A 26,999-nucleotide genomic window follows, 5' to 3' on the forward strand; every position below is an offset into this window, starting at 1 on the left:
GCGCCGGCGGGTGAGCGGGGCCGGGGCACGGGCGCGGCCGGGGGAGCCGTTAACGGTCGCGTGTCCCCGCCCCGCCCGAAGGGAGCTGGCGGCCTCCGTCATCTGCTCTGGACGGACGTATAGAAACGTGGCCCTCCACCTTTAAGTGGAGAAACCCGAAGAAATCCCCACAAACTTCACTATTTAGGTCAAATGAAAAGCAAAACATGATAGAGAACTTGTGTAGAGCACGATGTGCTCCCCTGAGGGGGCTCTAGGCTGTCCTGCCCTCCTTCCCTCTCTCAAAACAGCAATAGGAGTTACTAGAGAGAGGAGCAGGTAGGTTCTAACCATGGGAAAATTACCCAGCGCCTTCCCACGCACCCTCCTGGATTGTTCCGTGAGATCTGATGCGATCTTGTTTCCATATAGGTGTTGCCTAATGGAATTCATTACCAGTTTTGATTAAAACACCTGCAGAAAGTTATGGAAACGTTTTGAAGCTCTGTTTTGCTGTTTTAATTTGAGAAACTATTTTTAATTTGCTGAGCTGAAACAGCTTTTCCTTCGCTTGTTCATCCATCTATATAGATATACATGTGTGTGTGTGTGCGGTTTCCTGAACTGTGTTTATGCAATTTGATTGGCAGACAAATGTGTCTTGTTCTTGCGTGCTAGGCAGATGACAAGGAATTGGACTGTGAGGGTTTCCCTTTCCAGCTGCTCGTCAGTGTTGTGACGCTGGGCAGCTGCGTTAGGGCAAAGGGAGCTCTTGTAATGCGGACAGGGAGATACAAGCTGCAGGGAGGGCTGTAACTCTGACTTGAGTATTGCAAGCTGCACTTAAACTGTGAAGCATTTGAAGAGTGAAAATTAAATAATTTGTATTGCACTTGACTGCTACTTCACTACTACATTTAATGGAAGAATACTTGGCATTTTGCTGTAGAGCTCGCTACAGATTGAAACAGCCTTTTGGATCTGTTATTTCATGCAAGGCAGATGGCGACTTCAATAGAGGATAATAAGCGCTAATTGCTGCTGGATTGTAAGCTCTATTCACATTATAACTTGATTGTGCTGAGCTTAGAAAGCTGTTTTCCCAAGAGGGAAGTGAGGAGAGAAATTAGCCTCTATTTCCTTCACATGACTGTGTTTAATATGCACATTGTTCTATTATTCCACTACATATGTAGGTGTTTGTAGGAGTGTATATGTGTATGTGTGTATATATATATATTTATATAAAAGTTCCTTAACTTCAATACAGCTAAAATACAGTTTTCCTTTTTTTCCTGTTGGGACTTAAACTGTGTTTTTGGAGTAGGGGGAAAGTGAGTTTTTTGTTGCCCAAGAAACTGTCTGAAGCCTTAAAGAGAAAAATACCTTAAATGGTAACAGTCAAAACATCCCTCTGTCACTCAATCCTTATTTCTCAAGCTTGGGGCTCCTGCCAAGGCCAGTCTTGTACTCATGGAACATAATGGATGGGAAAATACATGTTATCTCTAGCACACAGAGCTGCAGGTGCTGGGTCTATCTGACTAGCCTGGCTGCTATTCAAATGCTGCACACGCCTGTTAGTAACTTCACACGGGATTTAAGCTCCTATGCAAACAGATACACTGTGCTCCTCCACAAAGGAGTACTTAATGGTTTCATAATTTGCAGAGCTTCACTGATGGATCAGGCATCCCAAGAGCAGTGAACTGCTGGAATTCTTTATCCAGAAATGACTTAAAAGCACTGCAGATTTTTCTTGACTTCCAGGTGCAGTAGGGAAGCATGTTTCCTCTCGTTAGAGCCCAAATATTGCTCTCAATAAAAGCTTTGAGTTTCTTAATGTAGAAGAAGGTACAAAAGGGATGTTTCCTCGTGGTTTAATATTGTCTGCTGTTTCCTCTGAGCAGGTGGTGCTCAAGGTGTCCAGTTGTGATTTTGCTGAGCTATTTTCATCTGTCAATGAAGTGCTGGTCACAGCGAGAGCACTCCAAAGATGAGGTGGACAAGTGACTGGAGTGTAAAAGACTCCAAATAACCTTATGGGTGTTGCTGTTTGCTCTGCAGATGGTCGCTATTCCAGGAGGGATGTTCACAATGGGCACTGATGAGCCCAAAATACCGCAGGATGGAGAAGGGCCTGCTAGAAGGGTCCACATTAACACTTTCTACATGGATCAGTACGAGGTCAGCAATGAGGACTTTGAGATATTTGTGAATTCAACGGGGTATGTTACAGAGGTAAGGAGGAGGGATATATGGGCTCGTGTTTTGTCTGTGTGGGCAAAAAACCCTGACGTAACACAGGTTTTCATTTTTGCAGGACACTGCGGTATGCTATTTGCTTGGGGTTTACACACTAAGTAGTTTGTAAGCCTAAGCAGTGGGGAAGGCTAAACTGCCTGATTTGTTCACTGGGGGCCTGCAAGGGTGGTAGGATGGACATGTTCTGGTACCCCTAAGTGTGTTGGCACCTGGACTAAACCCTTCCCTGGGACTGCCTGGGTGAAGTTAATAGATGTCTTGAAGATGCCTCCACAGACCTCTGCACCTTCGGGTCCCAGGACATGTTTGTACCAGTACAACTATGTGGCTTCCCTGAAAATAATGGAAGTGTTGCAGCGGGGAGGAGCGGGTTTAAACTGATAGCAGAAGCCCCCAAAGGCTACCTCAGTGCAGCTGCTTGCTGTTAACATGAGTAATAAAAAGCCCTGCTGCTTGAAGAAGATATTATTGCAAGTATAATAATAGTTTGGTGAATGTTTCTGGGAACAATGGACTAAAAGAATATTCTAAGACTTTTCCAAGAAAGAATCCTCATGTGCCTGAAGCTCTGATCATTCCTGACAGTTGGCTGTTCCTACGCAACTTTTCAGAAAACCCTGACAGGCTTTTTAGGCAAATGAAGGCATCAGTAATGATCAGGTCTCAAAGGAGAGACTGTTGAATTCACATGATGACACGATTCTTGTTTGGAAGACAGCATCCCTCTGGTTGGATGAAGGGCTTCTTTATGTGACACCAGTTCGGTTTTTAAGTTAACTCAGTAATTATTTTTAAAAAGTAAATTTTGAATTTGAGCAAGGCAATTTTGTGGCAAACAGCTTCTGGTGCGTGCTGTGTGATGGGGTGTTGGAATGCAGCAGCACATCCTCTGGAGTCTGTTTCAGACACTGCTTAATGGTTCAACTGCTGTAGCTGCATGTTCCTCGTAGACTTTCTCCCACCCTGCTTTGCATGAGACAACCTTTTACACGGAGATTTGGGGAAATAATCTTGAAGTTAAACAGCACTGATTCCACAGGGTGTTTTTGGGATGCAGCCAAGCTTTTTTTTTTGTATAACTAAATACTGTTTTATTGTAGGGAAGCCAATAAAATTAAAATAATTTGCGGAAGCTCTGTGAGTTGCCATCTGTCCAATGACTGTTAAAGGGCAAGGACATCACAGGATATCTGTTCTCAAGTATTATTTCCTTTGAAGAGAACTCGATTATTGTTAGAATTTCCATATCAGTGATGGAATAAAGCTGTAAAAGTGATTGGCTTTTAATAATAATAATCCTTTGATAAGGATGGTTAACTCTTCTCTCTTTTTCCTCTCTCCTCACCAATAGGCAGAAAAATTTGGTGATTCATTTGTGTTTGAGGGCATGCTGAGTGAAGAAGTGAAGTCAGAAATCCACCAGGCAGTAAGTAACACAATGAGGTAAAATGTATCTGTCAAATGCTGAGGTAGAGGCTTAGAAATTCAATAATAATGCCTTGTGATGCCCTCAAAGCCACATACAAAAAAAAAGAGGATTTATGGAGGTGTTTGGCCTAGAATAACAGAATGCCTCAACTGTAGTGCTGCAGGTAAAATAGGATCATCATATCTTCACAAAGAAAATTGAACTGTATTACAGAAAATGTTTTTTCCTTAGTTCTATGATGCACAATTATCTCGACCAGGCTCCCTCTTGAAACCTGAAACAATAATGCTGACTTCCTTTCAGTTAGTTGGGTAATTAAATACTAAGTCTTGGGAGATGCTCTCCTGGGTGCATCAGCCAAGCTGTATAGTATTGACTGTAATGCTAACAGAGTAAGCATTCTGCCAGAGAGCTGGCGTGGAACCCAAAGTGGTCTGAGCAGTTTCTTTATGTTTTTTTTTTTTGCATTTGTTTAGCGTAAACTTCAGGACTAAACCTCTGTGTTTTTTCAGGATTTATTTTTGTCATTTTCTAAGTTATCTACATTCATGGCATCCTTTGTATAGGCAGGGAGAAAGATTCTGTTCTAATAGCTTTAGGTGCTCTGGAGAGTAGTGACTGCCTTTCTTATAGCTTGGCACCACTTCACTTTATGCTGATGCTGTGGACAAACATATGTTCTAAAATACTGTAATATTGTGAAGAAACTAGAAGCTGCTTTTCCTCCTCCTGTCTGCCTGCCCCCTCACCAGCTACGTACCATGAAATCCAACTTTTAGCAGGCAACTCCTGTGTTCAGGAGAACGTGGCAGAATGCAGCATAGAGCCAGAAAGGGAACTATAATGAAGAGGCAGTCTAGTGCCTTGTCTGGCTAACCTTCTGCCTCTCAAAATTGCATCTTCTCCTTGTGGGAAGCATTCTCCGTGAGAGATTGTAAATGGTGAGGGTACTGTACAGACCTTGTTTTTTCTGAGGGTTTCTTTCTGTGGCAGTGCAGTTTATGGATCACAACAGGTAAATGCCCTCCAGTTGCAGGGAAGTTGAAGGGATGCAGTTGCATCCACATTGTCCATGTGGATGTGGCAGGAAAACATAGCCTGGTCAAACTGCTCAGGTACCCCAGCTCTGTAGGTAGGCAGTGCTTATGCATGCTAACTGAAGTAAACACTATCTGTAGACAGCACCAATGCATGTCTATTTGCAAGAAACAAGGTGCCATAAACAACTTGCCCTATATTTTGAAAGCCATCTTGCAAGGACTTCTAGGGTTCTGCAAAGGAAAATCCTTCTGGAGGATCTGCCAACTTATTTATGGTTGGTAACCTGTAGCTTCCTGTTATGTTGACTGAAAGGCTAAAATCTAAAAGTTTAAATTTCAGTAGTGTGTGCTAGGGGGGAGGTGGTGAGAAGAATCTCATGCAGCTCAATTATAAAGAAAATGTGATTTATTTTAGAACTTGGCAACTGCAGTGACTGTTTAAATGTAATCAGAGAAGGTATAAATAGCATGAAATTTTTCATCAAGAGATTTTAATGATGAGCAGTAGCAAAGATTAAAATTAAATGCTTCTGTTCCAACATATACCCTAGTCAACTGAATCTTTTAGCTTGTGATATATGCCTTGAATTGTAACTGTCACCATGAAAAACATCATAGAATATCATGGGTGTGTTTCTGGTACTGAGAACTCCACCAGCGTGGTTGAATAAATGAGTATATTGATCACTTCTATTGCAAGGATATTGATTTTTATCAATATGACTTAGTGGCTCAGGTGTGTTTTGAGGAGGCTCAGGTGAGGAATATAGTGGAAGATCCATATTTCAGTAGCAGTGTTTCATATGCAGTGAAAAACTGGCGGAAGATGGGAATGAACATATTGAACCAAATAATGTTTAACAACCACTAGAAACGGTGAGGTGCCTGTCGGGAGAGTTGCCTGTGGGCTTTGCTCTGTTTGGCTCCCTTGGCTATTGAAGTTCGTAAGCTGAGCAAATTTTATCAAAGGCCCTGAAGAGAAGCAGGCTGATAAAATTGAAGCAGAGGTGGGGCTGGTGAAAGTTAATGAACCCTCTTGGCATGTGGAGCAATTGTTGGAGCTTTGGGTGTGAGTTTCCTGGAGGTGAGGTGGTCTCCTAAATATCCACCGTTGCGGGAATGTAGGCTTGGCAGGAAGCGGTAGGAAGGCGTGTGTAGCCACCCATAGCTCCATTGTTCTGGCTGCCTGGGAACCCAAGGTTCAGCGTGGTCTGCGGTGGCAGCTGGGCACAGTGAAATGCAGCCCCGGAGCAGCTGAGGGTGTTGCTGATAGACCTGGCAGGGAGCGGGGAAGTACGTGCCCAGTGCTGCTGTTCAGCTTGTATGGGTTTTTTTAACATATCCCAAGTCAAAAAGCATGGGAATTGTCTGTGAAATGAGAAACTACTGAGGCGTACTTGCCAGTGAGGGGAATTTAAGAGCTGTTGTGAATACCTGCAAGAGCGTTTGCTTGCTGTGCAGTTAAAATAAGAGGTTAATAGAATAGCACTTATGCTGAGAAAGAAGTACAGCATAAGTCAAAGCTGTTTACTGGAGAGTACTAGGAGAACTTTTACTTTTGGCTTGTGAAAGACAAATGCTGTAGGGAAATCATTTTCTGTTTCTAGACTGGAAATATATGGATATTTTTTCCCCATTGAAAAGGCTACAAGAGTTAAAAACCATGTGAATCTGTACACTTCAGTCTCTCAAAGGCATTTCATTTTTTTTGTCTGAGAATGCAGTGAAGTCATTTCACTGACAAACTAGAGCAAAATATTATTAAGCTGGTGTTTAATAATAACTCAAAGGGGCAGAGTCCTATTGTAATTAACAGTGGAAATATGTGTTTCAAATGAGTCTTGGTGTGGAAGAAGATAGAAGGATGAATTAACATTGAAGCAAGCAATGCTAGGACTGCTGTCCTGCCTGTAAGTTTTTGCAACTGTAAATGTGCAGTCTGCATCCTGACAGCATACAGTAGCTTATCTGCATCTTGTAATATATGGAAGAAGCTGGTTGTTATATAGTTTGCTTGATTTGATTAAAGTACCAACATTATATATGCTGCATAAGCAGAAGTTGAATAGTATTTTAAATGTGAATTTTATTTTCACCATCCTTTTCCCTTGGCTTTTCAGAAGACTTCCAGAGAATCAAATGGAGAGATTTCTCCTTGCAGACTCTAGTGCTTCAGGTGTAGAAGGTACAAAAGCTTTCAGAAAAGTGAATCTGATGGGTTGTTCATCTCTCTATGCTGAGCTCCTACTATCAGCAATACAAGATGTGCAGAGAGCCCCTCTCATTGGGAATTATCTGTAATGTCAGTCCATGTTAACAACAAACTAAAACTCCTAAGCAGAGCATTGCTTACATCTCAAGCTCTATAGGTATCCATGCATGTACTGCTTGCTTGCACTCGTGTTCTTTTTTTTGTTTTAAAAAAAGTGACTAGATTGAGTGCAGATTTAGATGCTAGCTGTAAAGTAATAGACTGGATTACCAATTCCTCAAAAGAAGTATCTTTAGATTCCAAAACTTGCCTAAAATGATTTTTAGTGAATTTTGACATCAAATGTTTCTGCTTACTTTCCTTGGAGGTTTGACATGGTTGTGAAGTGTTTTTCTATTTAACTGGAATTCAGTGACTTTTCCTTATGTGAAAGGTCCCTTAAAAGTAAGGCCCTAGTTTCCACTTAAATCTGGACTCGCTTCTGGCTGACTTCAATGGAATAGGAATGAATATATTTTATCTACCCCCTTTCCTTTTTGTGGTATTGCAATTTCCATGTACTTAAAGATACTGGGACTTAATGAACAGAAGGCAGATAATATTGTTGTTTAACATTAAACAAAGCTTCTTACTGCTCTCATATCTGAGCTAGGGAGGGAGGTGAGAAACCCCTGAGAAAGTAGGTATGAAAAGAGGAGGTTCTGTCACTGCAGCTGTACGGGAGCGGTGACTTTTAATGGCAGCAACAAATAGCATGAGGCTTGTAGTAGCATAGCAAAAGCTGGCACTTCAAAGTGTTAATGTTCTGGAAAAATATTTCCACTGACTACTCATTTTAGCTGTTGTAATGTGCTTAATTACTGATATGGAGATTCTTGACAACTGTTTTGGTTCAGTAAATCTAGAAGGCTTGTTCTCTGGAGTATTTTGTAAGTACAGATATGGTAATGTTTCATACTTCTCGTATGCATAATGAACTATCTGCATATGTAGGTTAGGGGTCCCTTATGAAGCCACCATGACAACCTCGTAACTGGCTGGGAAGGATCTGTCTGCCTCGGGCCCTGCAGCCCTGGTCAGGTTCGTGTTATTTACACTGTAATTTCTCCCTGACTCAGTTACAGCTGTTCCAACTTAAACACAGCGCTGTTGCTAAGGAGATGATGCTCGGCACAGAAACAGGTCGTGCTGGAGCCTTTTCCAGCGTGCGGATGGAAAGGAAGCGCCGGTCTGCAGGAGACTGGCGAAGGTGAACAGGGAGCATGCGTGTGTCCAGGGTCTTTTCCATGACTTTGGAAAGGAGAGTTTGGATTGAGTGGGGCTGCTGTGTGGCCCAGGCTTGCTCAGAACTGCCCCTGCCTCTGTCTGAATGATCCTCTCATCCAGAGCAGGACTTGGAGAAAGGACTGTGATAACGAGCAGCTGAATTGCTGCATTGGGAAGTGTTGGCTCTGAGGACTTGTGTTTTCCCTCTGCACATCTTACCAGTGAGGGCCTCAAGGCTTATTCCCAGGGAAAATGCTTCCTAACTGCTGCCTGCAGCCTATGCATGTGCTGCTTTTGTACCCAAGAGGCTGCTTTTACAAATTATAGAATTACATTACTTAACATAACTAAACTCAAACAGGTTGTAATCTATTAATTTAGTTTCTGAAATTAAATATGTGCATCTTTGACCTTTTCAGCAATGATTCTTGGTGTCAGCTTTTAGTCAGAAAACTTTTAGACAGATTTTCTAAGTTGTTTAAGTTTTCTTATTCCACAGCAACTGTTTTTCTTTCAGATGTCTTCAATTTTATATATATATACACACACATATATCCAGGCATTTTTTTATTTAAAAAATAGCATGAAAATGCTGTACAACTTGAGATTGAAATCTACCACTTTGTTATTTCAAGTTTCTCACTGAACATGAGAAATGGAATTAGATCTGTGATTAGCTAGTCAGTTTATTTTTGGTAACTCCTAATTTTCAAATGATAGATATGCATTAAGTTTGGGGCTAAAGTGAAAATTTCTGTATGTGAATTGTGTGTGTGTTTGCCTCCCCCAACATGACCAGTACAAATGTTTTTTGCATGTTTATGGGCTAGCTCTTTCAAACAATGTTCTTGAACTTATTTTGCAGTGTCTGTAGTGTTGCAGTATAATGCTGCTGCTGAAACCAACTTTGTTAATTTTCCCCACCTTTATTTTACGTGGCTTTAGAAAGGAATTTTCTTCAAGATTATTAGTAAGTCTAAAAATTCTGACCTCACCAGTTAATGGGGGTAATTGAAGTTAGGATATTCCAGCCTAAATTGAGAAGATTGAATGCCTAAAACTTTCAGTTTTATACAATCTGATGGTGGGAGGGCAGGCTTCAGTTCTGCAAATTGCTTCATTTGAGTGGAAAACTTGTAGGCTGAAGTCAACTCTTAATTTTTACAGTCTTATGATAGCATGTTCTCTTTTCTTCACAGTACTAACAGTTTGTGATAAGCAGAACAGTGAGTTCTTAAAAGTTTAATCCTAGAACAGAAAGCTGGTTAATCCGAGTTTGCAGCAGGATCAGACCAAAACAAGCAAAATGAGTGCTGAGATTTTCTGCCTCTGCTGTGTGCTTTGCTCCTAGAACTTCATTGCTTTATGTGCCAAGGCAGTTCAGTGCTCGCAGCTGATGCGTTTGACCAGTTCTGTTACACGTGGTAAGGTATGCTGTAAAGGTTAATCAAACCAAAGCAGATTATGTCCTTAAATTCAGTATTTCCTTCAAGATCTACTGCTCTTTTCAGAAAATGGGTTTCTTGCCAGTTTGTAAAACACATGTTTACAACCGAAGTATGAAAACGCTCTGCATTATGAAAGTAACTAAGCTCATTAGCAGCGGGGAAGGCTATGCTGTATTAAATGTGATGTTGTAATATTGCAGTCTAATTAGCTCTTCTGATAATTGGATTTAGAGCAACTGAAAGCTCTAAAGGCTTCTGAGAAGTTTTTGAAAAGACTATAAATTTCAGATACATGATTGGTTTTTCCTTTGGAAATTGCAATTAATTGAAGGTTGAATGTAATCTGTCACTGTTATCTTGTCCAAGCACTATATGTATAACTTGTCCGAAGATCTGGGTGTTCCACAAAACCTGGCAGCCATTTGGTGTTCAGTTCAGCAGAGCCAGAAACAGAAGACATGCACACATAGTGCTCTCATGTGGAGAGACTATATTTTTCTTAGTTTAAAATAAACCGTTCTGATTGAAAGCATCTGTGTATTTTCTTCTCATGGAGCAAGCATAACAAAAAATGTTTTCCAAAATTAGTCTTCTAAAGTATAAGCCTTAGCAGTCTCTTGTAAAGATTTTTCTTTTTTCCTCTGAACTAACCTTTTAATTTAGAAGTGTGATGTGCTGAGTAACTATTGGAATGAGATCTTATTGTTCTTTCAGGTTCCTGGAGAACCCTTAATAATAATACTGTGGCTCCTGTATTTTCTGCAGTTCTCAAATTTAGCTTTGGATTTCTCTCTCATCTTAACTATAGATTAAAGATTAAAGCTCAAAATACACAAGGAACTGGTTAAATCTGACTATTTTAAACCTATTAACTCTAGTATCTGTTTAGCAGCTTGGTCATTTTGAGGCTTATAGGTTGGTGCTGTGAGTTGAGCTGGGTAGCTTTCTGAATGGGAGTCGCATCGCTGAGGTCGGAATGATCGGAAACAGAACTGTAATTTAGACTTAAGAGATCAACCTGTTGGTGTTGGAAGGGGAGGGTGTTTGTGGTGGGAATGCTGATGGTTTTAGTAGCTACTGAGATAGAATCCTGTGTTTGATGCTGATGCCGTTGATCTGTGCCCTTGTCATGGTAGGGTGATCAGATCGCAGGTTCTTTGAGGAATGCTATTTCTCTACTGTGACAAGTGTGAGTAGAGTAACCACCTTGGCATAATTTCTACCTTTGAATATAATGCATCAAAACTGATTTAACAGGACCAGAATGAATAAAAATTGCTACATTACTTGCTGCTTTTGCTAGCTCTTGGTTTGAATGAGGAAGGCTGATGGACAGAAGGTTGTGCCACAGTTCAGTAGTAGTCCGAGTACTCAGACTGTACTGAGCACAGGTCTGGAGTAGTTTGGTCTCCTAAGACCAGTGCTAGTGATCCAGCAGTTTTAGAGAATCACAGAATGGTTGAGGTTGGGAGGAACCTCTAGAGACCATCTAGTCCAACCCTCCTGCTCCATCAGGGACACCCAGAGCACAGGGCATCCTGTTGCATCCAGGTGGGTTTGGAAGATCTCCAGAGAAGGAGACTCCACAACCTCCCTGGGCAGCCTGTTCCAGGACTGTCACCTTCACAGGAAGAAAATCCTTGCTCATATGGAGATGGAACTAATTGTATTTCAACTTGCATTACCCCTTGTCCTGTTGCTAGCCACTGCCAAGAAGAGTTTGACACCATCCTCTTTACATTCTCCCCTCAGGTATTTGTACCCAGTTGTTGATAGGATCCCCTCTCAGTCTTCTCTTCTCCAGGCTATAAACAGGCCTATCTTGCTTAGTCTTTTCTTGTAAGAGAGATGTTCAAGTCCCCCGATCACCTTTTCCTTCACATGCCTAGAGATGGTCTCTAGGATGAGCAGCTTCATCACCTTTCCAGGGATGGAGGTGAGGCTGACCGACCTGTAGTTTTCTGGGTCATCTCTCCTCTTTTTTGAAGACTGGAGTGACATTGGTTTCTTCTAGTCCTCTGGCATCTTCCCTGCTCTCCATGACCTCTCGAAGATGATGGAGAGCGGCTGGGCAACAACCCCCACTAGTTCCCTCAGCAATCTTGGGTGCATCCCATCCAGGCCCATAGATTTATGGATGTCTGCGGGAACCTCCTAGTCAGTTCCTAGCTGTTTGGCCATCCCGGCAGACATCAGGGTGGTTCAATCCTGTAAGGACCAAGGGCTATGATCATGAGGCTTCTTGCAGCTGCCTGTAGAAGTCTCATCTACTTTATCTTCCTGGTCAGGAGGCCTGTAGTAAACACCAACCCTGTGTTGCCCCTGCTGGCTGCCCTTTAATTGTCACCTGCAGTCTCTTGACTCTTGCTTTGTCCTCCCCTAGGCGGAGCTCCAGACATTCCAGTTTAACTCCTGAAGCGTTGGGGCCTTACCTACCTTAACTTTTTTTTTAATTTTAATTGGTTCAGACCTCTTCAGAAGTTCCATGTTTCTGTGGCTCTTTTGTCTCCACCTTCTGGAAGCTGATAGGAAATACCTACTGAGCTAATTAATGAGGAAGCAAAATATGTTGCAAGGTGCATGTTTTGACCCTAATTATAGGATGACATTGCTTAAATTATTCCGAAGGGCTGGCTCTAGGAAGCAAACAAGTGAAATAAATTCTTTAAACCAAAGGTGTCTTTATCTTTTCTGCAACACATGTCAGACCAAAAACTGGTCGGAAGGTGAACAGTAGTTTTAACTGTACCATACACATAAAGTTGTAAAAGGCTTCAATGATGTTCCAGGTTCCTATGAGTGTACTTGGTACAGGTGTCCAGAGAAGGATTAGAGCTGAATTTCTCAGACAGCAGTCTAGTTGGTCTTGAGTAAAGTGCTGAAGGCTGAAAGTAAGGTTACTGAAGTGCTGAAGTAAAGTGCTGTGCCTTCAAAGAGGATGGACAGTGGCTTGCTGTGTCCTTACCTTGCAGCATGGGAATATCTAGGCGGAAAGAACTGACATCCACAGAAGATCAGTACTTCAGAAAAGCAGGCACAGAGCTCTGATCCTTTCTTGCTTGTTTTAGGTGGTTTAGGGATGTGTGTGTTGGTTTTCGTTTCGTGTGGAGTTTATTTTTTGGTTTTGTTTGTTTGCTTTGTGTTACTACATACCTTTGACTCTTTCCTGACTGGAAGTATTGCAGTGTGGAGCAAATAACCATCTTGGTCAGAGATAAGTTAGCAAGTAATAGGTCAGTTGACTGCGGGCAGAATCCTGAGCTGTGAGTTTAAGCTGTGTTTTCATTTGTCACATGATTGTTCTTCAGAGTGATCTTTAACTGTGTGTTTGAAGGACAACCTTTCCTGACTGCTCTTGACCATTTTCAGGTTGCAGCTGCTCCCTGGTGGCTACCTGTGAAAGGAGCCAATTGGAGACACCCGGAAGGGCCTGACTCTAACATCTTAAAGAGGTAAGTCAGAAATAGCCACTCAATTTTAATACGAAGTGCTTTTGCTGTAAATATACCTGCAAACTTGCCCCAGAAATTGAGGTTGAAGAACTGTTTCTTGACTGGTCATCTGTTTGCTTTTTCTGCTTCTGTGACCATTTGCACTTTCTATGGTCTGTTGCATACAATATTCAGTGTTTATATGGTCAATATATGTCATGCTGGTATTGCAAATATATTTGTAAATGTCTACTAGTGGAAGGAAAAGAGACTGTATTGAAACACGCTTCATGTTTTTGCTTCAATGCTTATACACAAACGTGAAGAGAATAGAAGATGCTTTGAGGGTTAGTAACTTTAGAGCATTCATTGCAGATCTAGTTTTGTAGAGAAGACTGAACACTAGCTTCCTGCGTAGTCTGTGAGTCTACCCACCATGTGTCCTACTGCCTGGAATTTGGAGGCCTCCCTCTGGTGGCAGGACAATGTTGAAAAGCTTGTATGTTAAGTCATCCATGGAGTTGGAAAATATTGTGTGAAATGAGTGCTGGCTTTGCTAGGAAGCTGAATGCATTGGAAGACTTCAACCTACAAATAAGTTAGTGCCTTCCCTACCATGGTCAACTTTGAAACCTGCTGCCCTACATCTTTATACGGTCTCTTTCAGTTCAGAGCTGGGATGAATTTCCCAGAGCCTGGGAAATTAGAAGACTTCTACTTGAGTTCTGTTTGTTGATGCTGCAGAACTAGCCCTTGGCTGCACATGTTGAAAGCTGCATTTGCAGATTCCTGTGCTATTGCATGCATGCCTCGATGTGACTGTGCTTGCTTGGGACCCTTTTTTGTTTCAACTTGTTTCACTATCCTGACAATGAAGTTGACACTAACTACTTAATCAACTAGTTAAAGTTTCAACACTGCTGCTGGAAATAGACTTTCTGGCCTGGATCTAGGCTAGATGTTGACATGTTTTTGAGTCCCCTAGGGACAGGGCTACGTTAGAATAACATCATCTGATAGCTAAACTGCTTAGTAACAAGTCCAGTGTCTGTTCTCCAAGGGCAATGAAAGAACTATCTGAAGTAAAAATAGAGAGAGATGATATCGGGAGGTGTTGTAAGGGGAGATGGAGGAATTTAGGTCACAGTCAGCAGATAAGGGCTGGAAACCTGCCATGTAAATCCTGCGTTGTAAAAGTGCACTAGTCCAGTACAACTGCGGGTGAACTCCGTGCATGGAAGCAGCCTGATGAACCAACAGGCATAGGCTGACTTGTTAGAGGAGGCAGGGAAGATGAGTAAATAGGAAGCATCAGCTGTTGGAGGATCTCACTCCTAGAGGCTCAGCTGGGGAGGAACCTTCTTACAAGAATGACTAGACACCGTTTTCGTCTTTTTCTGGGATGAGAGGCCAAGATTGTAAGTTTGAGAACTAAACCAAAGGAAGATAGAAGCCTTTCTTCAAACTGTGAACTACTTAAAATGCACAAAGGAGAAAAAAATTAAGTCAAGAATCTTAGTTAAGACACTTGGATAAGACACTGTAATACTGAAGGATTTTTTGGCCTGCTCTCTTGGTGTCTGGAGTGGCTATGTTTTCACAGAAACCAGTGGATCAGTACTTCATTGGCTCCTGGGTTTTCAGCAAGTTTCTGAGGTGGGAACATGGGAAAGCACAAGCCAGAAACACTGTTCCAGTTACTGTAGAGAGCAATACATAAAAAGATGGTGGGACAACTTTTTCTTCATTTTCCTTCCTCTGATAGCATTTTTTTCCCCATTCACCATTTAGATCTCTTCTAGGGGTTTGTTTGTCTTACTGACTTACCTGGTACCTTGTCCAATTGTAACTGATACAACAAGGCTTCCTCACAGTCCTTTGTGACCACCGATTTTAAGTGCTTTGCTGCGGAGTTATGAGACTGCTTGGGTTGGCTGATTTGTTCTTTTTTTCCCCTTTTTTCCAGAATGGATCACCCAGTTCTTCATGTTTCTTGGAATGATGCTCTAGCTTTTTGCACTTGGGCAGGAAAACGGTTACCGACTGAGGCTGAATGGGAATACAGCTGTCGAGGGGGCCTTGAGAATAGGTACTGATGAGAATATCTAGCTGATTAAATGCCTAAAAGATAGGGAAGAGCTATGGCTATTATGCTCCATATTTTTTTGTGCAACGTGTATAAATAAAACTCATACTTAATCTGAACAGATGATTTTAGGTAAGTGAATTTCTTAAATACTGAAGTAGACTATAATCTAAACTCAGTGATGGGAAGAGAATACAGAGCGCAAGGGGATGTGGTATGTTAGAGCTGCTGTTGTACATGAGAGATGTGGCATGAGGACTTAGTGCCAAGGCAGAGGGAGATGCAGAAGAGCTGAGGACTGGTGGCATCGTTACTGGACTGCAGCTGAAGAGTCGCTGGAGGTGCCTGTTATGTGGCCCACGTAGGAGGGGAAGACAAGGCTGATGAACAGTTTTATGATCTCTCCTCCTTACAGCCTGGGTCACATACTGTGCTAGGTGTGGTTGAGGATGTAGGCTCTTCCCTGCTTTTCCCTCCTCCATATAGCAATTTTCCTTTTGCTCTCTATTAAAGCCCACTAGGTGTTGGTACAGCTGGAACACAGACTGTGCATATTCTATATGTAGAGATCCCTAGAGTAAGTATTCTTTATGAAGCTTGCTTTTCAGTATTTTTAGGCCATGATTTTGACAGTTTTTCTCCCATATGTTTTTCAACAGGCTTTTCCCGTGGGGTAACAAGCTTCAGCCGAAAGGTCAGCATTATGTCAACATCTGGCAGGGAGTGTTCCCAACCAACAACACTGCTGAGGATGGATATAAAGGAACTGCACCTGTGAGTGTCTCCAAGTGAATTAATGATACAGCGACTATCTTTAGCCTTCTGAAAATTTAGGTCTGTGCTTAACACAGAAAGCCACGGGTGTTCTCTATTACTGTATTCTTCTTTCACTTTTAGGTATTCAAGCCATGATATATTTCACTGCAGGCTTAGATAGTGTCAGGGGATTTTTTAAAAGCTAATTGAAAAGTAAAGATTATTTTCATTTTAACTTTTAGTTTTTCTCACTGGCCTCTTTTTCTTACCACCACCTGACCCTCTTTCAGTTCTAAGTCAGGTCCTGAAATACTTTCTGCTTCCACTTCTGGCACTGCTGTTTTTTTAACCCTCACTCTAGGTGGTGGTACTTAAGCCACAATAACTGTATAATAGTTCTGAAAAATGAATCAGCTTTTTGGAAGACTGAGTCTGTCTAGCATGGAGAAAAGGCAGTGGAATTTTGAAGATAATCAAGGATGTTAATGGATTATTAAATATGAGTTAAAATAAATCTAAAGTTTCCTCAGCATGGAAATCTATATATATATGTCTTTGAGTCTTCCTTTGGGAGGGGAGGAGAGAGCGATAGGGGAATCTGGAAGTTGTAAGAACACAGGTTAGAAAATCACTTATCTGTGGTGATGTATCTGTTAAGTCATGGCACCTCTTTAGAGGAGCAATTTGCAAAGCCAATGAGAAGATACTATGTGAAATAATGGGGGTATGGTGCTGAGACCACAGAGAAGGATAACAGTGTTCCATTTTCTTAAAATGGAATATGTCCATGTGTTTATAGTTCCAGACCAGTGTCTGTTTTTTGAGATATGGTGTGTCTGATAAGCTGCTGAAGGAACACTGTTCTTTAATCTTTGGGATAAAAAACTTATTTTATCTTTTGTTTAAAGAACTGGTCCTTAGAGTCTCTGTACCCTGTGTAGGTCACTGCGTTTCCTCCCAATGGATATGGCTTGTACAACATTGTAGGAAATGCCTGGGAATGGACATCGGACTGGTGGGTTATTCATCATTCAGCAGATGAAGCTCGCAATCCTGTAAGTACTTCAACCTCACATGAGGTATGGGACTCCCTACTCTGGTCTGATTCTTCTTTAGGAGCCTCGTGCTCTTTGCTGCTCTGTGCTGCGTTGTGTGGGATGGGCTCTGAGCTCCGGAGCTGGGAGGTGCTGCACTCTGCTGCAGTACAACTGCACCTCGTGGTCTCCATAACTGCCTAGGACGTGTATGCTTACCAACTGGAATTGGATTAAATAACTTCAAAATTGCCAGGATGTTAGAATGATTTTTTTAATTAAACATTTCCTACATAATGTGCATGTGTGCATATATATATGCATATAGTGAGTGTGTGTATATATAAAATCTTATATAAATAAGTATATAGCTGTGTTGCTACAAACTTTCCCTTTTCCTTAGAAAACCACCCAGAACTGCCTTTAATCACCCTGAATTAGCTTTATGACTTGTACTAGCTCATTTAAAATTCAACATGTAATAAAGCTGAAGCTTATGGAAGAAGTAGCTTACCAGCCCTTGAAAGGTTAATCCAAGTCTTTCCTTTTCTTTGTGGTTTGGGTCTAGTGTCTAATGGCTGGAGAAAGAAGCCCAGCTGGATAAGCAATGTGTATGGGGTTGCTCATGCAGTATGTCTCAGCAGATTCAGCTTCTAATATTGTATCTTCTCTCACACTTATGCAGTACAACTGGACGTGAAAAATGAACTATGCTGCTCTTACAGAGCTTATTCTGCTCAGACATATTTCTCTGTAATGAGAGAACCAGTTAAACCTCCTGGGGCAAAAACTACCTGTTTGCTGCAGAATTTGAATATCCCTGTGCTGAGCTCTTATCTGCTGTCTTTGCTTGGATGCCTGACATAATTGCAACCCTTTCTCGGAAGACAGCAATCGTGAGCAGCTTGAACTTGTTACATTTTCCCTTTTCCTTGCTCTTTGGTACATTTGCAAAGCTTGAAACTCTACTGCTTTTTTAGGAGAATGTTGCCAGCATGAGAAACATTTCATCTTGGGATGCAGATCTCAGTAGATCTGTCTTAGCAGTTTGACCACATTGATGGAAACATCTGAAGACATTCAAATGATTTGGAAGCATACAAACATGCAACAACTCTGCTTCCATTTCACTTCCTGCTTTATGCAGCTAAGGGCCCATGTCTTTGCATCTTATGGATGGAGATAAAGCTTTTCTAAATGTCTTGAATAATGAGCAGTAGGGAAATTTGGATGTGTGTGAAGAAAAATAGAACTAGTGAACTTTTGTGTGTCAGAATAGCTGAGTAACAGCACTTGCTTGCTGCCTGATGTGTCAGGGGAGGAAGAGGAGAGAGCAAGAGAGCAAGGGTTTCACAGAATGGTTAAGGTTGGAAGGGACCTTGAGAGATCATCAAGTTGAAGCCCCTGCTGGAGCAGGGACACTTGAGCAGGTGGCACAGAGTGGCATCCAAGTGAGTTTGGAAGATCTCCAGAGAAGGAGACTCCACAGCCTCCCTGGGCAGCCTGTTCCAGGGCTCTGTTACCTTCACAGGAAAGAAGTTTTCCCTCAGTGCTCTACATGTATCATCATTGAAGCTTCACCACAGTGCTTGGAACTCAAGCAAAATGGTTGTTGTGGTAGCTTTAGGGAAAAGAACCCTATTGGTGCTAGTTCATCTTCTTTTAAAAAAGATATTTTGCTCTTTAGGTTGTTTGGCCTTTTCAAATTTCCAAAATACTTCCAAAAGGCTTTAGCAATGAGCTGTTAGCAGTAAAGTGTTTAGGTTTTGAATTTGGAAATAAAAGGTTAGAACCTAGTGTCTGAGGTAGAGCACTTTGAAGTGAATTCTAAAGAGTTCCTTTGATTAAATGGATGAGGAAACTGAATCTCATAATGTGAGAAAGGTCTCTCAAAATAGCCTGGCTGCATTATATTCTGAGACATTAAAGACTAGCACCATATCTATGAGGATCCAATCTCTCAAATCTCTCCAGAGTTACAAGTCAACATTCCATCTGTATAGGGTGTATTCTTTCTGCCTAAAACACTAGGATTTCTTCTAGAGGGTCAGAGCTCAGTGAAAGCCTCTAACATTTTGTTCGATACTTGAAAACCTTCAAGTAGCTTCCTGGTACTGGAGGGGTTTCAGGATGTGGAAGGAGTGCATGGAATCTTGCATACAGAGTCGTCTTCTCTATAACTGTTTGGGCTTGTGCTTAGAGATAATTGCCAAAAGCAAAAATAAACTGGGACATATGGAAGTATTTTGCAAGCTCTTTAGGCTATTAGGCTAAATTGTGTCCTAACAATGAAAGAAAAAACAATGTTCTTTTGTTCTCTGCTGGGGTAGAACCTGTATGGGTAAGTACTGAAGCTAGAAATCTGTATTTGGTGGGCTTTAAAATAATCTTTGGACATTCTCCGAGTGTTAAGTGATGTTTATTTATCAACTAGAACACAGGGACTGGGACTTCCATTTGATTACCCTCCTTGGGGAAAAAAGCCTGTAACACTTCTGTAGTGTAGTAGGATACTTAAATAGCAGTCTTGTGTATCAGAAATCCAGAACAGACACTAGAATAAGCCACATATGAAGACACTTATCTATGGAAAAATCCATTGTATATATGGAAATAGAAGTTATTTCCGTGATAGATGAGAAGCATTTCAAATGGAATGCTATTGTCTCAGTTGTGGCCTGTTCTTCTAACTTCCCCTTGCCTTTGAGCGTAGTCTGTTAAATATTCTTTATATTTATGAGCTGCTAAAAGCCTTTCCAAGCAGAACGTTCTGTAGTGCCTTTAGATTTGTAGTATCCAACTGTGTTTGCCTAAGCTGTAACATGTAATGCCTGTTTTCCTGTCCTCGAGTTCAGTTGTGTGTTCCGGGGGTCCCTTCTTGAAGGCTTCTTTGCTCGAGTGACAGGAAACCCAGGAGCAGTCTCGTTCTGTGGCATTCTGCTTGTGCTCCTCGCAGCTGGGCAGGGAGCACTGGGCTGTGCAGAGACAGACCCACACGAAGGCTGCATCGGGCTTTCTGGCACCATCAGACTCGGAGCAGAGGCATCTCCAAATACCGCCTCAAAATGTAAAGCTGATCCTTCAGCTCCTGCAGTACCTCCCAGCAGGTCAGAAAAGCAGAACTGTTGTAGCCGGAAATAAGTGGTTCAATGTTGACTTTTCTCACAAGTCAGAAAAATACCGTATCCTAGGACAGATTTGCAAAAAAAAAAAAAAAAAAAAATTCTTTGATTTTGTAGGCATTATTTTGTGTATAAGTGTAGAACTGAGAAGCATCATTTTTTTTGTAATTGATTATTTGGCAGATGGGAACAGTGTATATGTTCTGTGGATGCAAAAAGTCATGATGCAAGTGCGGAAAGCATGATTTTATCTTAATGTAACAAATGTTACTTTCCTTCTGAAAAAAGCTATGTATTTTAATAATTACATATGTGTAATTATATAAGTAATTATATGTTATATAAATTATATATCATAGTGTATATTATAGTATATAAATAAATCCTGTTTATAAAGTTCAATAGATAGTTATATTGACAAACAACTGTGATTATGAATCCAGGCCAGAATATATCTGTTGCAATACTGTACTACAAAATTAACTTGCTACTATACCATGAACCCAGTTCTGTAAATCTGGTATCAGTCTGGACAGCCCTAGCTAGCAGCAAGTATTCTTCCATTTTAGTACCAGATGGTGCAGTTCTCAAGATAATGGCCTAAAATAATATTGTTTGATGGAACAAAGATTTGTTTGTTTTAATCAAATGTGACCAGTAATTGCCCTGCTCTGATTAACTTTTATTACGGGCAAGTACAATCAAAACAAGTTTCGTTTCTCTTTAAGGAAGACACAAGCATGAACAGTGCCAAAGTGAGAGGCTTTCTCCTGTGCTGATGAGGCAGGCTTGCAGAAACAACCATAAGAGCAAGGAGCTGCAATATTTCCTCCCAACACCATGGGCTCTTAGGGTAGGCAAACCCATTATATGAAAGTAGAAAACAATGTAAATAGTTATGGGCATGTTCATCAGTCTGGAAGAACATCTCTTTTTGCTTTGTCCTGGTTACTTTCAGAGCAGCCCTCATGACTTTATTAGGGAGCTTGGTGATATGTGGTGCCTTTTATAGAGAAGCTGAGCTGCGTATTGGATGAAAGCATAATCACTGCCTGCTATGTTCAATATTGCACTTCTAATTTTAACTCCACAATAGCTTTCAGATGAGACTTTGAAAGCTTTTGTATGCTGAATTTTAACACTAGGTTGGAGAAAAGAATTCACTCTGCTCTAACATTGAGGACTTTTTTAACCTGCAAATTGGCACACACAAAGTGTGTGTTCAGAAAAACTAATTAGAGTGTGGTCATGGTGGTCTGAGAAAAGGACTCAGCTTGGCTCGTCTTTTGTATAGTGATTTATGCAGTTGATCTTGTACCTTTATAAGGAATCGGATGCAACTACAGTGAAATCAGGTTATCCCAACTTCCTTTTATCTCTTTCTCATCTTGTTCTGCAGTTTAGCAAAGGAAATACCAACAGCAAGAAAAGTCTATGGAGGTCATATGCAGTCTTCAAACATGGTGTGAATATTTTTCCTACTCGTCTCTAGTGACTTTCCAGCTTTTGGAGAACTTCCTCAGCTGTTTGTTATAAACTCGTTGTCTTTGATTTGAAAGCATTTTCTGCTAAGAGGATAATGTTTTCTAAAAAATAGGTTGCTAGACAGTACCCCAAAAACTTGTGCAATTCAAGAGGTGAAATATTAAATTCTGTAATTTTATTATTATTTTTTCCTCAAAATTGAGTCATTTCAAAATTATCTAAACATTTCTGTTAACACCCTACTGTCTTGTTTTCTGTGGTTCAGTCTAGTGAAGCTTTTCTTCAGTAACTGCATTTCTCTTGGTTGAGGCCTGGACTTATAGTGTTGCAGGTGCAGAAAGGTTTCTTAGAGGTGCCAGAGACTTGAGGCTTGGCTTGCCAGCTTCAGTAATTGGCATTCCTGGGTTTCCTTTTTTTTTTTTGTAGCTTTTATAGGACACATTCTTTTAGCCCCGTCTTAAAAGTATTCTCGTAATGCACATGGGGGTATAGAAAGCATGTAAGACTAGTATCAACAATGGAAACAAATTTGGGGTGCATTAGTAGTGTCTACCATCAATCAGTAGGCAAGTGCAGTAGTAATTCTTCACAGCTGAAAGGAAAGAGGTGAGGGATGTGAATTACTCACTTGCATAAGGATCAAAGCTATCAGCAGAATTTGTTATCAAGAAATCCTTTTTCTCGTCTAAACTAGTGGCCCCTCCTTTACAGTCAGAATTGTGAAATAACCTCATTAAAGCAATTCTCGAGCCAATTTCATAAGCGGTTTAAACAAATCGCATACATTAAACTGCAAATGAATGTGCAATTACAGAATTGTTGCTTGTAAGTGCTGTGCTTTTTGCGGGCCTTTTGGCTGTCGTGGTCGCGCGTAATGACAGAGTTGGTGCGCGGCGCCCGCGAGATGAGGCCGAGTTCAGGGCCTCGTGGCACAGTCGCTAACGAGCGTGAGGCTTCGCTGCAGACCGGGAGGGAGCAGGCCCTGAGCGTGGGGCACTGCAGCCCCTGCTCTGCCCTCGCCCCACACGGTGCGCGCACGGCTGCACTGAGGAAAGCAGAACTGCTCCAGGTTCCTTTGGGAGGCTCCCGGGCTTACATGCCAGTAACTTGGGGCACCTAGGTGTGCTCATCTTCCCCCTCCACAGCGGTGACATTCAGACCAGCAGCAGTAGAATCAGCGTGGCTGGTATCACAGGACGTGTGGGCAGGCTGCCGGGGTGACAATGCATAATCTCGCATTAGGAAAAGTCTGAAATGACAGGTCTGTTATCTCTTTTGAAAGGCTATTATTCTTTCATGGTTGTCCCTATGCTCCTTAGAGCGTATTATCCGGTGCTTCACAGAAACAAAACACGACGTGCTCTTGACAGGTAGGCAACAATTGGAATACTGGATATTTGCAGCTGGAATACTGGATATTTGCAGCTGGAATACTGGATATTTGCAGCTGGAATACTGGATATTTGCAGCTGGAATACTGGATATTTGCAGCTGGAATACTGGATATTTGCAGCACTTTCTGCTGTTGCGGTGTTGCCATTTCAAGCTTTCTGCAGCCGTGTGTTTCCTTGGAATACTGATGGCTGCTCCTTGCTCATGCCCATCCTCTCCAGCTCTGTATGTATCTTTGCCCTGTAACTGGGAGCTGCCCTCCCTTGCAGGAATGCTAACCACTGTCCTTGCACCCGCAGAGAGGGCCCTCGTCGGGGACGGACAAAGTGAAGAAGGGTGGATCCTACATGTGCCATAAGGTAACATGCAAAGGGCTGCAGCAACTCACGGGCCTGGCTGGAGGGGGGTTCGCATCTGCCGCTTTCTACTGTGGTTTGCATTTTTTGGCTGTCATGAGACTAAACTGAAGGAAATATTTGGCAACTAGTTCTTAATAGGAATTGGACACTTCACAAGAACTCAAACACTCTGCAGAAAAGCTATCCAGATGCTTGTATTGCTTGAGTAATCATTGCTAATTGCCCTCTGGAAAGGGACTCAGATGTCTCTTGGGGCAATGAGGAGTTAACCTTTGATACTGATCCCCAGGAAAAATGAAGCTTCTTTAGCTCTTGTTTCAGTTGAATGGGAAACTGAAAGCTACTTCCGTGGTGTTCTGTTTTTTCAGCAAATTCCAGTTCTAGCCCAATGTAGATTTTATATTGTATGGAGCTCAATATAAAACTTGGTGTAAAAGACAGCTGACCTTTTATTAGCTGAAAGCACAGATGTGATGACCTAGAGCCATGCCACCTTGCTTGACACAGAGACCTAGAAAATAACACATGTTTTGATGCAAACTTTAATTCACTGCAGACTTTTAAACCTAAAACTTCTGAAGCTGGATCTAAATGCACACTTGAGACGTGTCCTCTTTTTGCAGGACAGTTCAGACAATATGACAAAGTGTCATTTCTTCCCACATAGTATGTTCCAAACAGGCTTTAGAGTGCAGTGTATTCAGTCTTAGACTGCTCCTTCCCTTTTTTAACAGCACAGAGAATTTATTTTCAATTAAGAGTTTATAGCATGCACGTAAGAATTTGAAAGTATGAAACTTAGATATTTGGGGTTTTCTGACAAGAACAAGAGGAAATGTGGAAAGCACTTCTCTAACAGACCAGTTTGCTTAAGGAAAAATAATATGTTTCTTACTGCTGAAAAGGTTTACATTATAAAAAAAGCAGATTCAGAAGTAACATGGTAATGATGTTATGAAGCTAACAGTAATACTAACTGTATTTTCATATTGATCTTTCCTTTGAAAGTACATGAGCTGACAATTAAGTGATGCTGTGACAGTTTCCTGAGAGCCTGTGTGCTTGTTAAGGGTTTCCTGCAACTTAAGAGCAATGCCCAATTTTCTTATGGTTGTGTATGCATTAGTGTTTTTCTTTTATTATTTACTAAAAATTTATTATTATTTATTATTTACTAGAAAAAAATAAAGTGCTTGGAGAAACACTAATGGGAGATAAAGTTTGCAGCTTAGTGGAGGTTGGGCTTTACGTTCTTCCTGAAAATTATTAAATGCCACCACAGTGTAGCTTTTGAAGTGGGAAAAACCCACCCAAAACAACATCTTGTGGGAAAACCACAGGATAGGTTTTGCGAAGCTACCTGAATAAACATAAGCTAGGTTTTAAACTCTGGTCAGGCTGTAATGGAAAAAAATGCTCACTGTATCTGCTTTTTCATTAAAACTCTCCTGTTCTTTTTTCTGTGTTCAAGGCCTACAGCTTATCCTCTTCATAATTAGATTAAATTTTCTACAGCAAGATCCCATTTTCTACACTGATTTCCTTCTTGGGTGAAATCAATGTCAGATGTTAATTAGCAGTTTTGATTAAATTAACTCTGGAATAGACTCTTTGGTGATGAATAATGTGACCCATTTTAAAGACATCTAAAGATTCTAGTCTTTCCGAGTCTTTTTTGTAGGTGATAAAAGTAGGCTGTAAATCAAGATACAAGATATCCCTGGCTATTACTAGTACAAGGACTTTTCATCAAGTGCTGAAAAATCTATTTAGGTTTTTTGGTGCTCTAACGTCCTAGAGCTGACAAAGGCTGAAGTCTGTAGCTGCTGTAACACATCTTGACTTCTGTTTTCAAGACAGTTGGCCTGCTAAAGGTTGCTAGAGGGCAAATGTGTGCTCACATGTGTCACTGATGGTGACAGGAAACACGGTTGCTGATGAGCAGCAGCTGCTCTCAGGCTTTGCATTGGGATGCGGTGAAAAAAAGGCCTTTAAACAACTGCTTAGGTGGAGATAGTTTAATGGAGACAACACTGGTGACCTGCCACCCCTGTGTGGCTCATGCTGAGGTGAAGTGGCAGTCTGAGTTGTCACCCTCCTCGGGGTTGTAGCCCAGCTCGATTTAAATTTGAGGGGAAAAACCCTCAAATGCAGCCCTCCCATCCTCTCTGCAGCCTCCCTCCAAATGTGTGAGGTGGCTGCAGTGTTTGTCAGAGCCAGGCCCTGCAGGGGTGGGAGCGGGGATGAAGGTGGGAGCGGGGATGAAGGTGGGAGCAGATCCCGGGTGGTGACTTATGATGGGGCTGCTGCTGAAAGGCTGGGGTACCAAATTCTGCTTGGATTGGTGAAAGTACTGGTGTGACCGTCCTGCTTCAATGCCACGGTGGGTTACTGCCTCCAGGGAGCCTGGCTTGATGCAGCAAATGTTTAAAATTGTTTTGTTTGTTGCAGTGTTTGGAAACTATCATTCTCAATTTTGAAGAAATACTGCTCAGAACTGTTTACTAGGAACACTTAAAATGCAGCTGAATCATCCTTCTATTTAAAACATACCTGTTTTACTTGTGACCCACCAGTACAGATTTTATTGTTAGCAAAACCTTGATTCAAATTAATATTTTTCTGTAAGGAAGCACAAGCTGTATCACGCTCTAAGCTTATTTTTCCTCCTTCCCTCCCTCTTCCCTCTCCAGTCTTATTGCTATAGGTATCGCTGTGCAGCCCGCAGCCAAAACACTCCCGACAGCTCTGCCTCCAACCTGGGTTTCCGCTGTGCCGCGGACACGTAGCCGGGCCCGCAGCACCCGGACATCCCGGACGGACGGAGGGTGCACAAGGAGGAGCTGCCCCTGCCCTGAGAGAGAAGGGGAAAAGCCGAATGCTCCAAGCAACTGCGGGGTGGAACTCTGAAACAAATCAATATTACTTGAAGAAACTTGATGTATTTATTTTTGGGGAATTGGGCTTGGGTTCTTATCTCCATGGAACTTCTTATCAGTGAATACTGTTGGTTTCAGCAGGACTGTTCTGGAATTACACTAGCTCAAAATAGGAGAAATAAGCTTCTAGGCAGCTTTAAAAGACACTTAAAGCACAGTTACTGCCTTGGTAGCCTCCTAGGAGGTGTAATTATCCACTGTAAGAAGAGGTCTGTCTTCCAGTGTTCACAACTACCAAGACATGAGCAGTGTAGAAACTTGTATTACATTCTGCTGCAGTGAGAATCTTATCCAGAAATCTATGTTTTTTGGTGAGCAACTTGCTTTTTCAAAGTGCCTTCTGCAACTGAGGGATGGTAATGTTGTACCAAGCATTTATCAAGCATTTATTAATGCTGGAGACCTTGCTGGACAAGACACCTCCTCCAAATTTCTCTTTGAAACTGTACATTTATTTTGGACTGGAAACAATCACTAATATGACCTCACTAGAAATTAGGGCTAACTCATGGCTCTACTTGAATGGAGGACTGTAAAAATAGAAAGATAGGAAATGTAGCTAATTGTGTACATGAAAAATGTGCTGTATATTAATAGAATAGTTGCATTATTGCACCTAACTCTTGCAGTATTGCTTTTTCTACACCAATGCAGCATGGGGTCAATACAAATGTATTGCTTATCAACTGCTTTTCCACTTAAATAGTGCATCATGTTAAAAGAAGGTTATTGGAGAAGGCTGAAGAAGCACTTTTG

The 26,999-nt window shown here is 41.6% G+C and overlaps 1 protein-coding gene across 1 annotated transcript; it reads left to right on the forward strand.

The window, feature by feature from the left end:
- SUMF1 (sulfatase modifying factor 1) lies at positions 1 to 26,884 on the forward strand. Its single transcript, XM_026035385.1, is given in 10 exon segments — positions 1 to 10; positions 2,047 to 2,220; positions 3,596 to 3,670; positions 13,009 to 13,091; positions 15,037 to 15,159; positions 15,816 to 15,930; positions 16,854 to 16,967; positions 22,875 to 22,923; positions 23,245 to 23,304; positions 25,998 to 26,884. Coding segments are annotated over 9 exon segments (1,101 nt in total). The 5' UTR covers positions 1 to 10; the 3' UTR covers positions 26,306 to 26,884.
- Positions 26,885 to 26,999: the final 115 nt, after the last annotated feature.

The sequence above is a fragment of the Nothoprocta perdicaria genome, unplaced genomic scaffold (genome assembly GCF_003342845.1).
Source record: "Nothoprocta perdicaria isolate Ctin4 unplaced genomic scaffold, notPer1 scaffold_16, whole genome shotgun sequence".
NCBI classification, from domain to species: domain Eukaryota; kingdom Metazoa; phylum Chordata; class Aves; order Tinamiformes; family Tinamidae; genus Nothoprocta; species Nothoprocta perdicaria.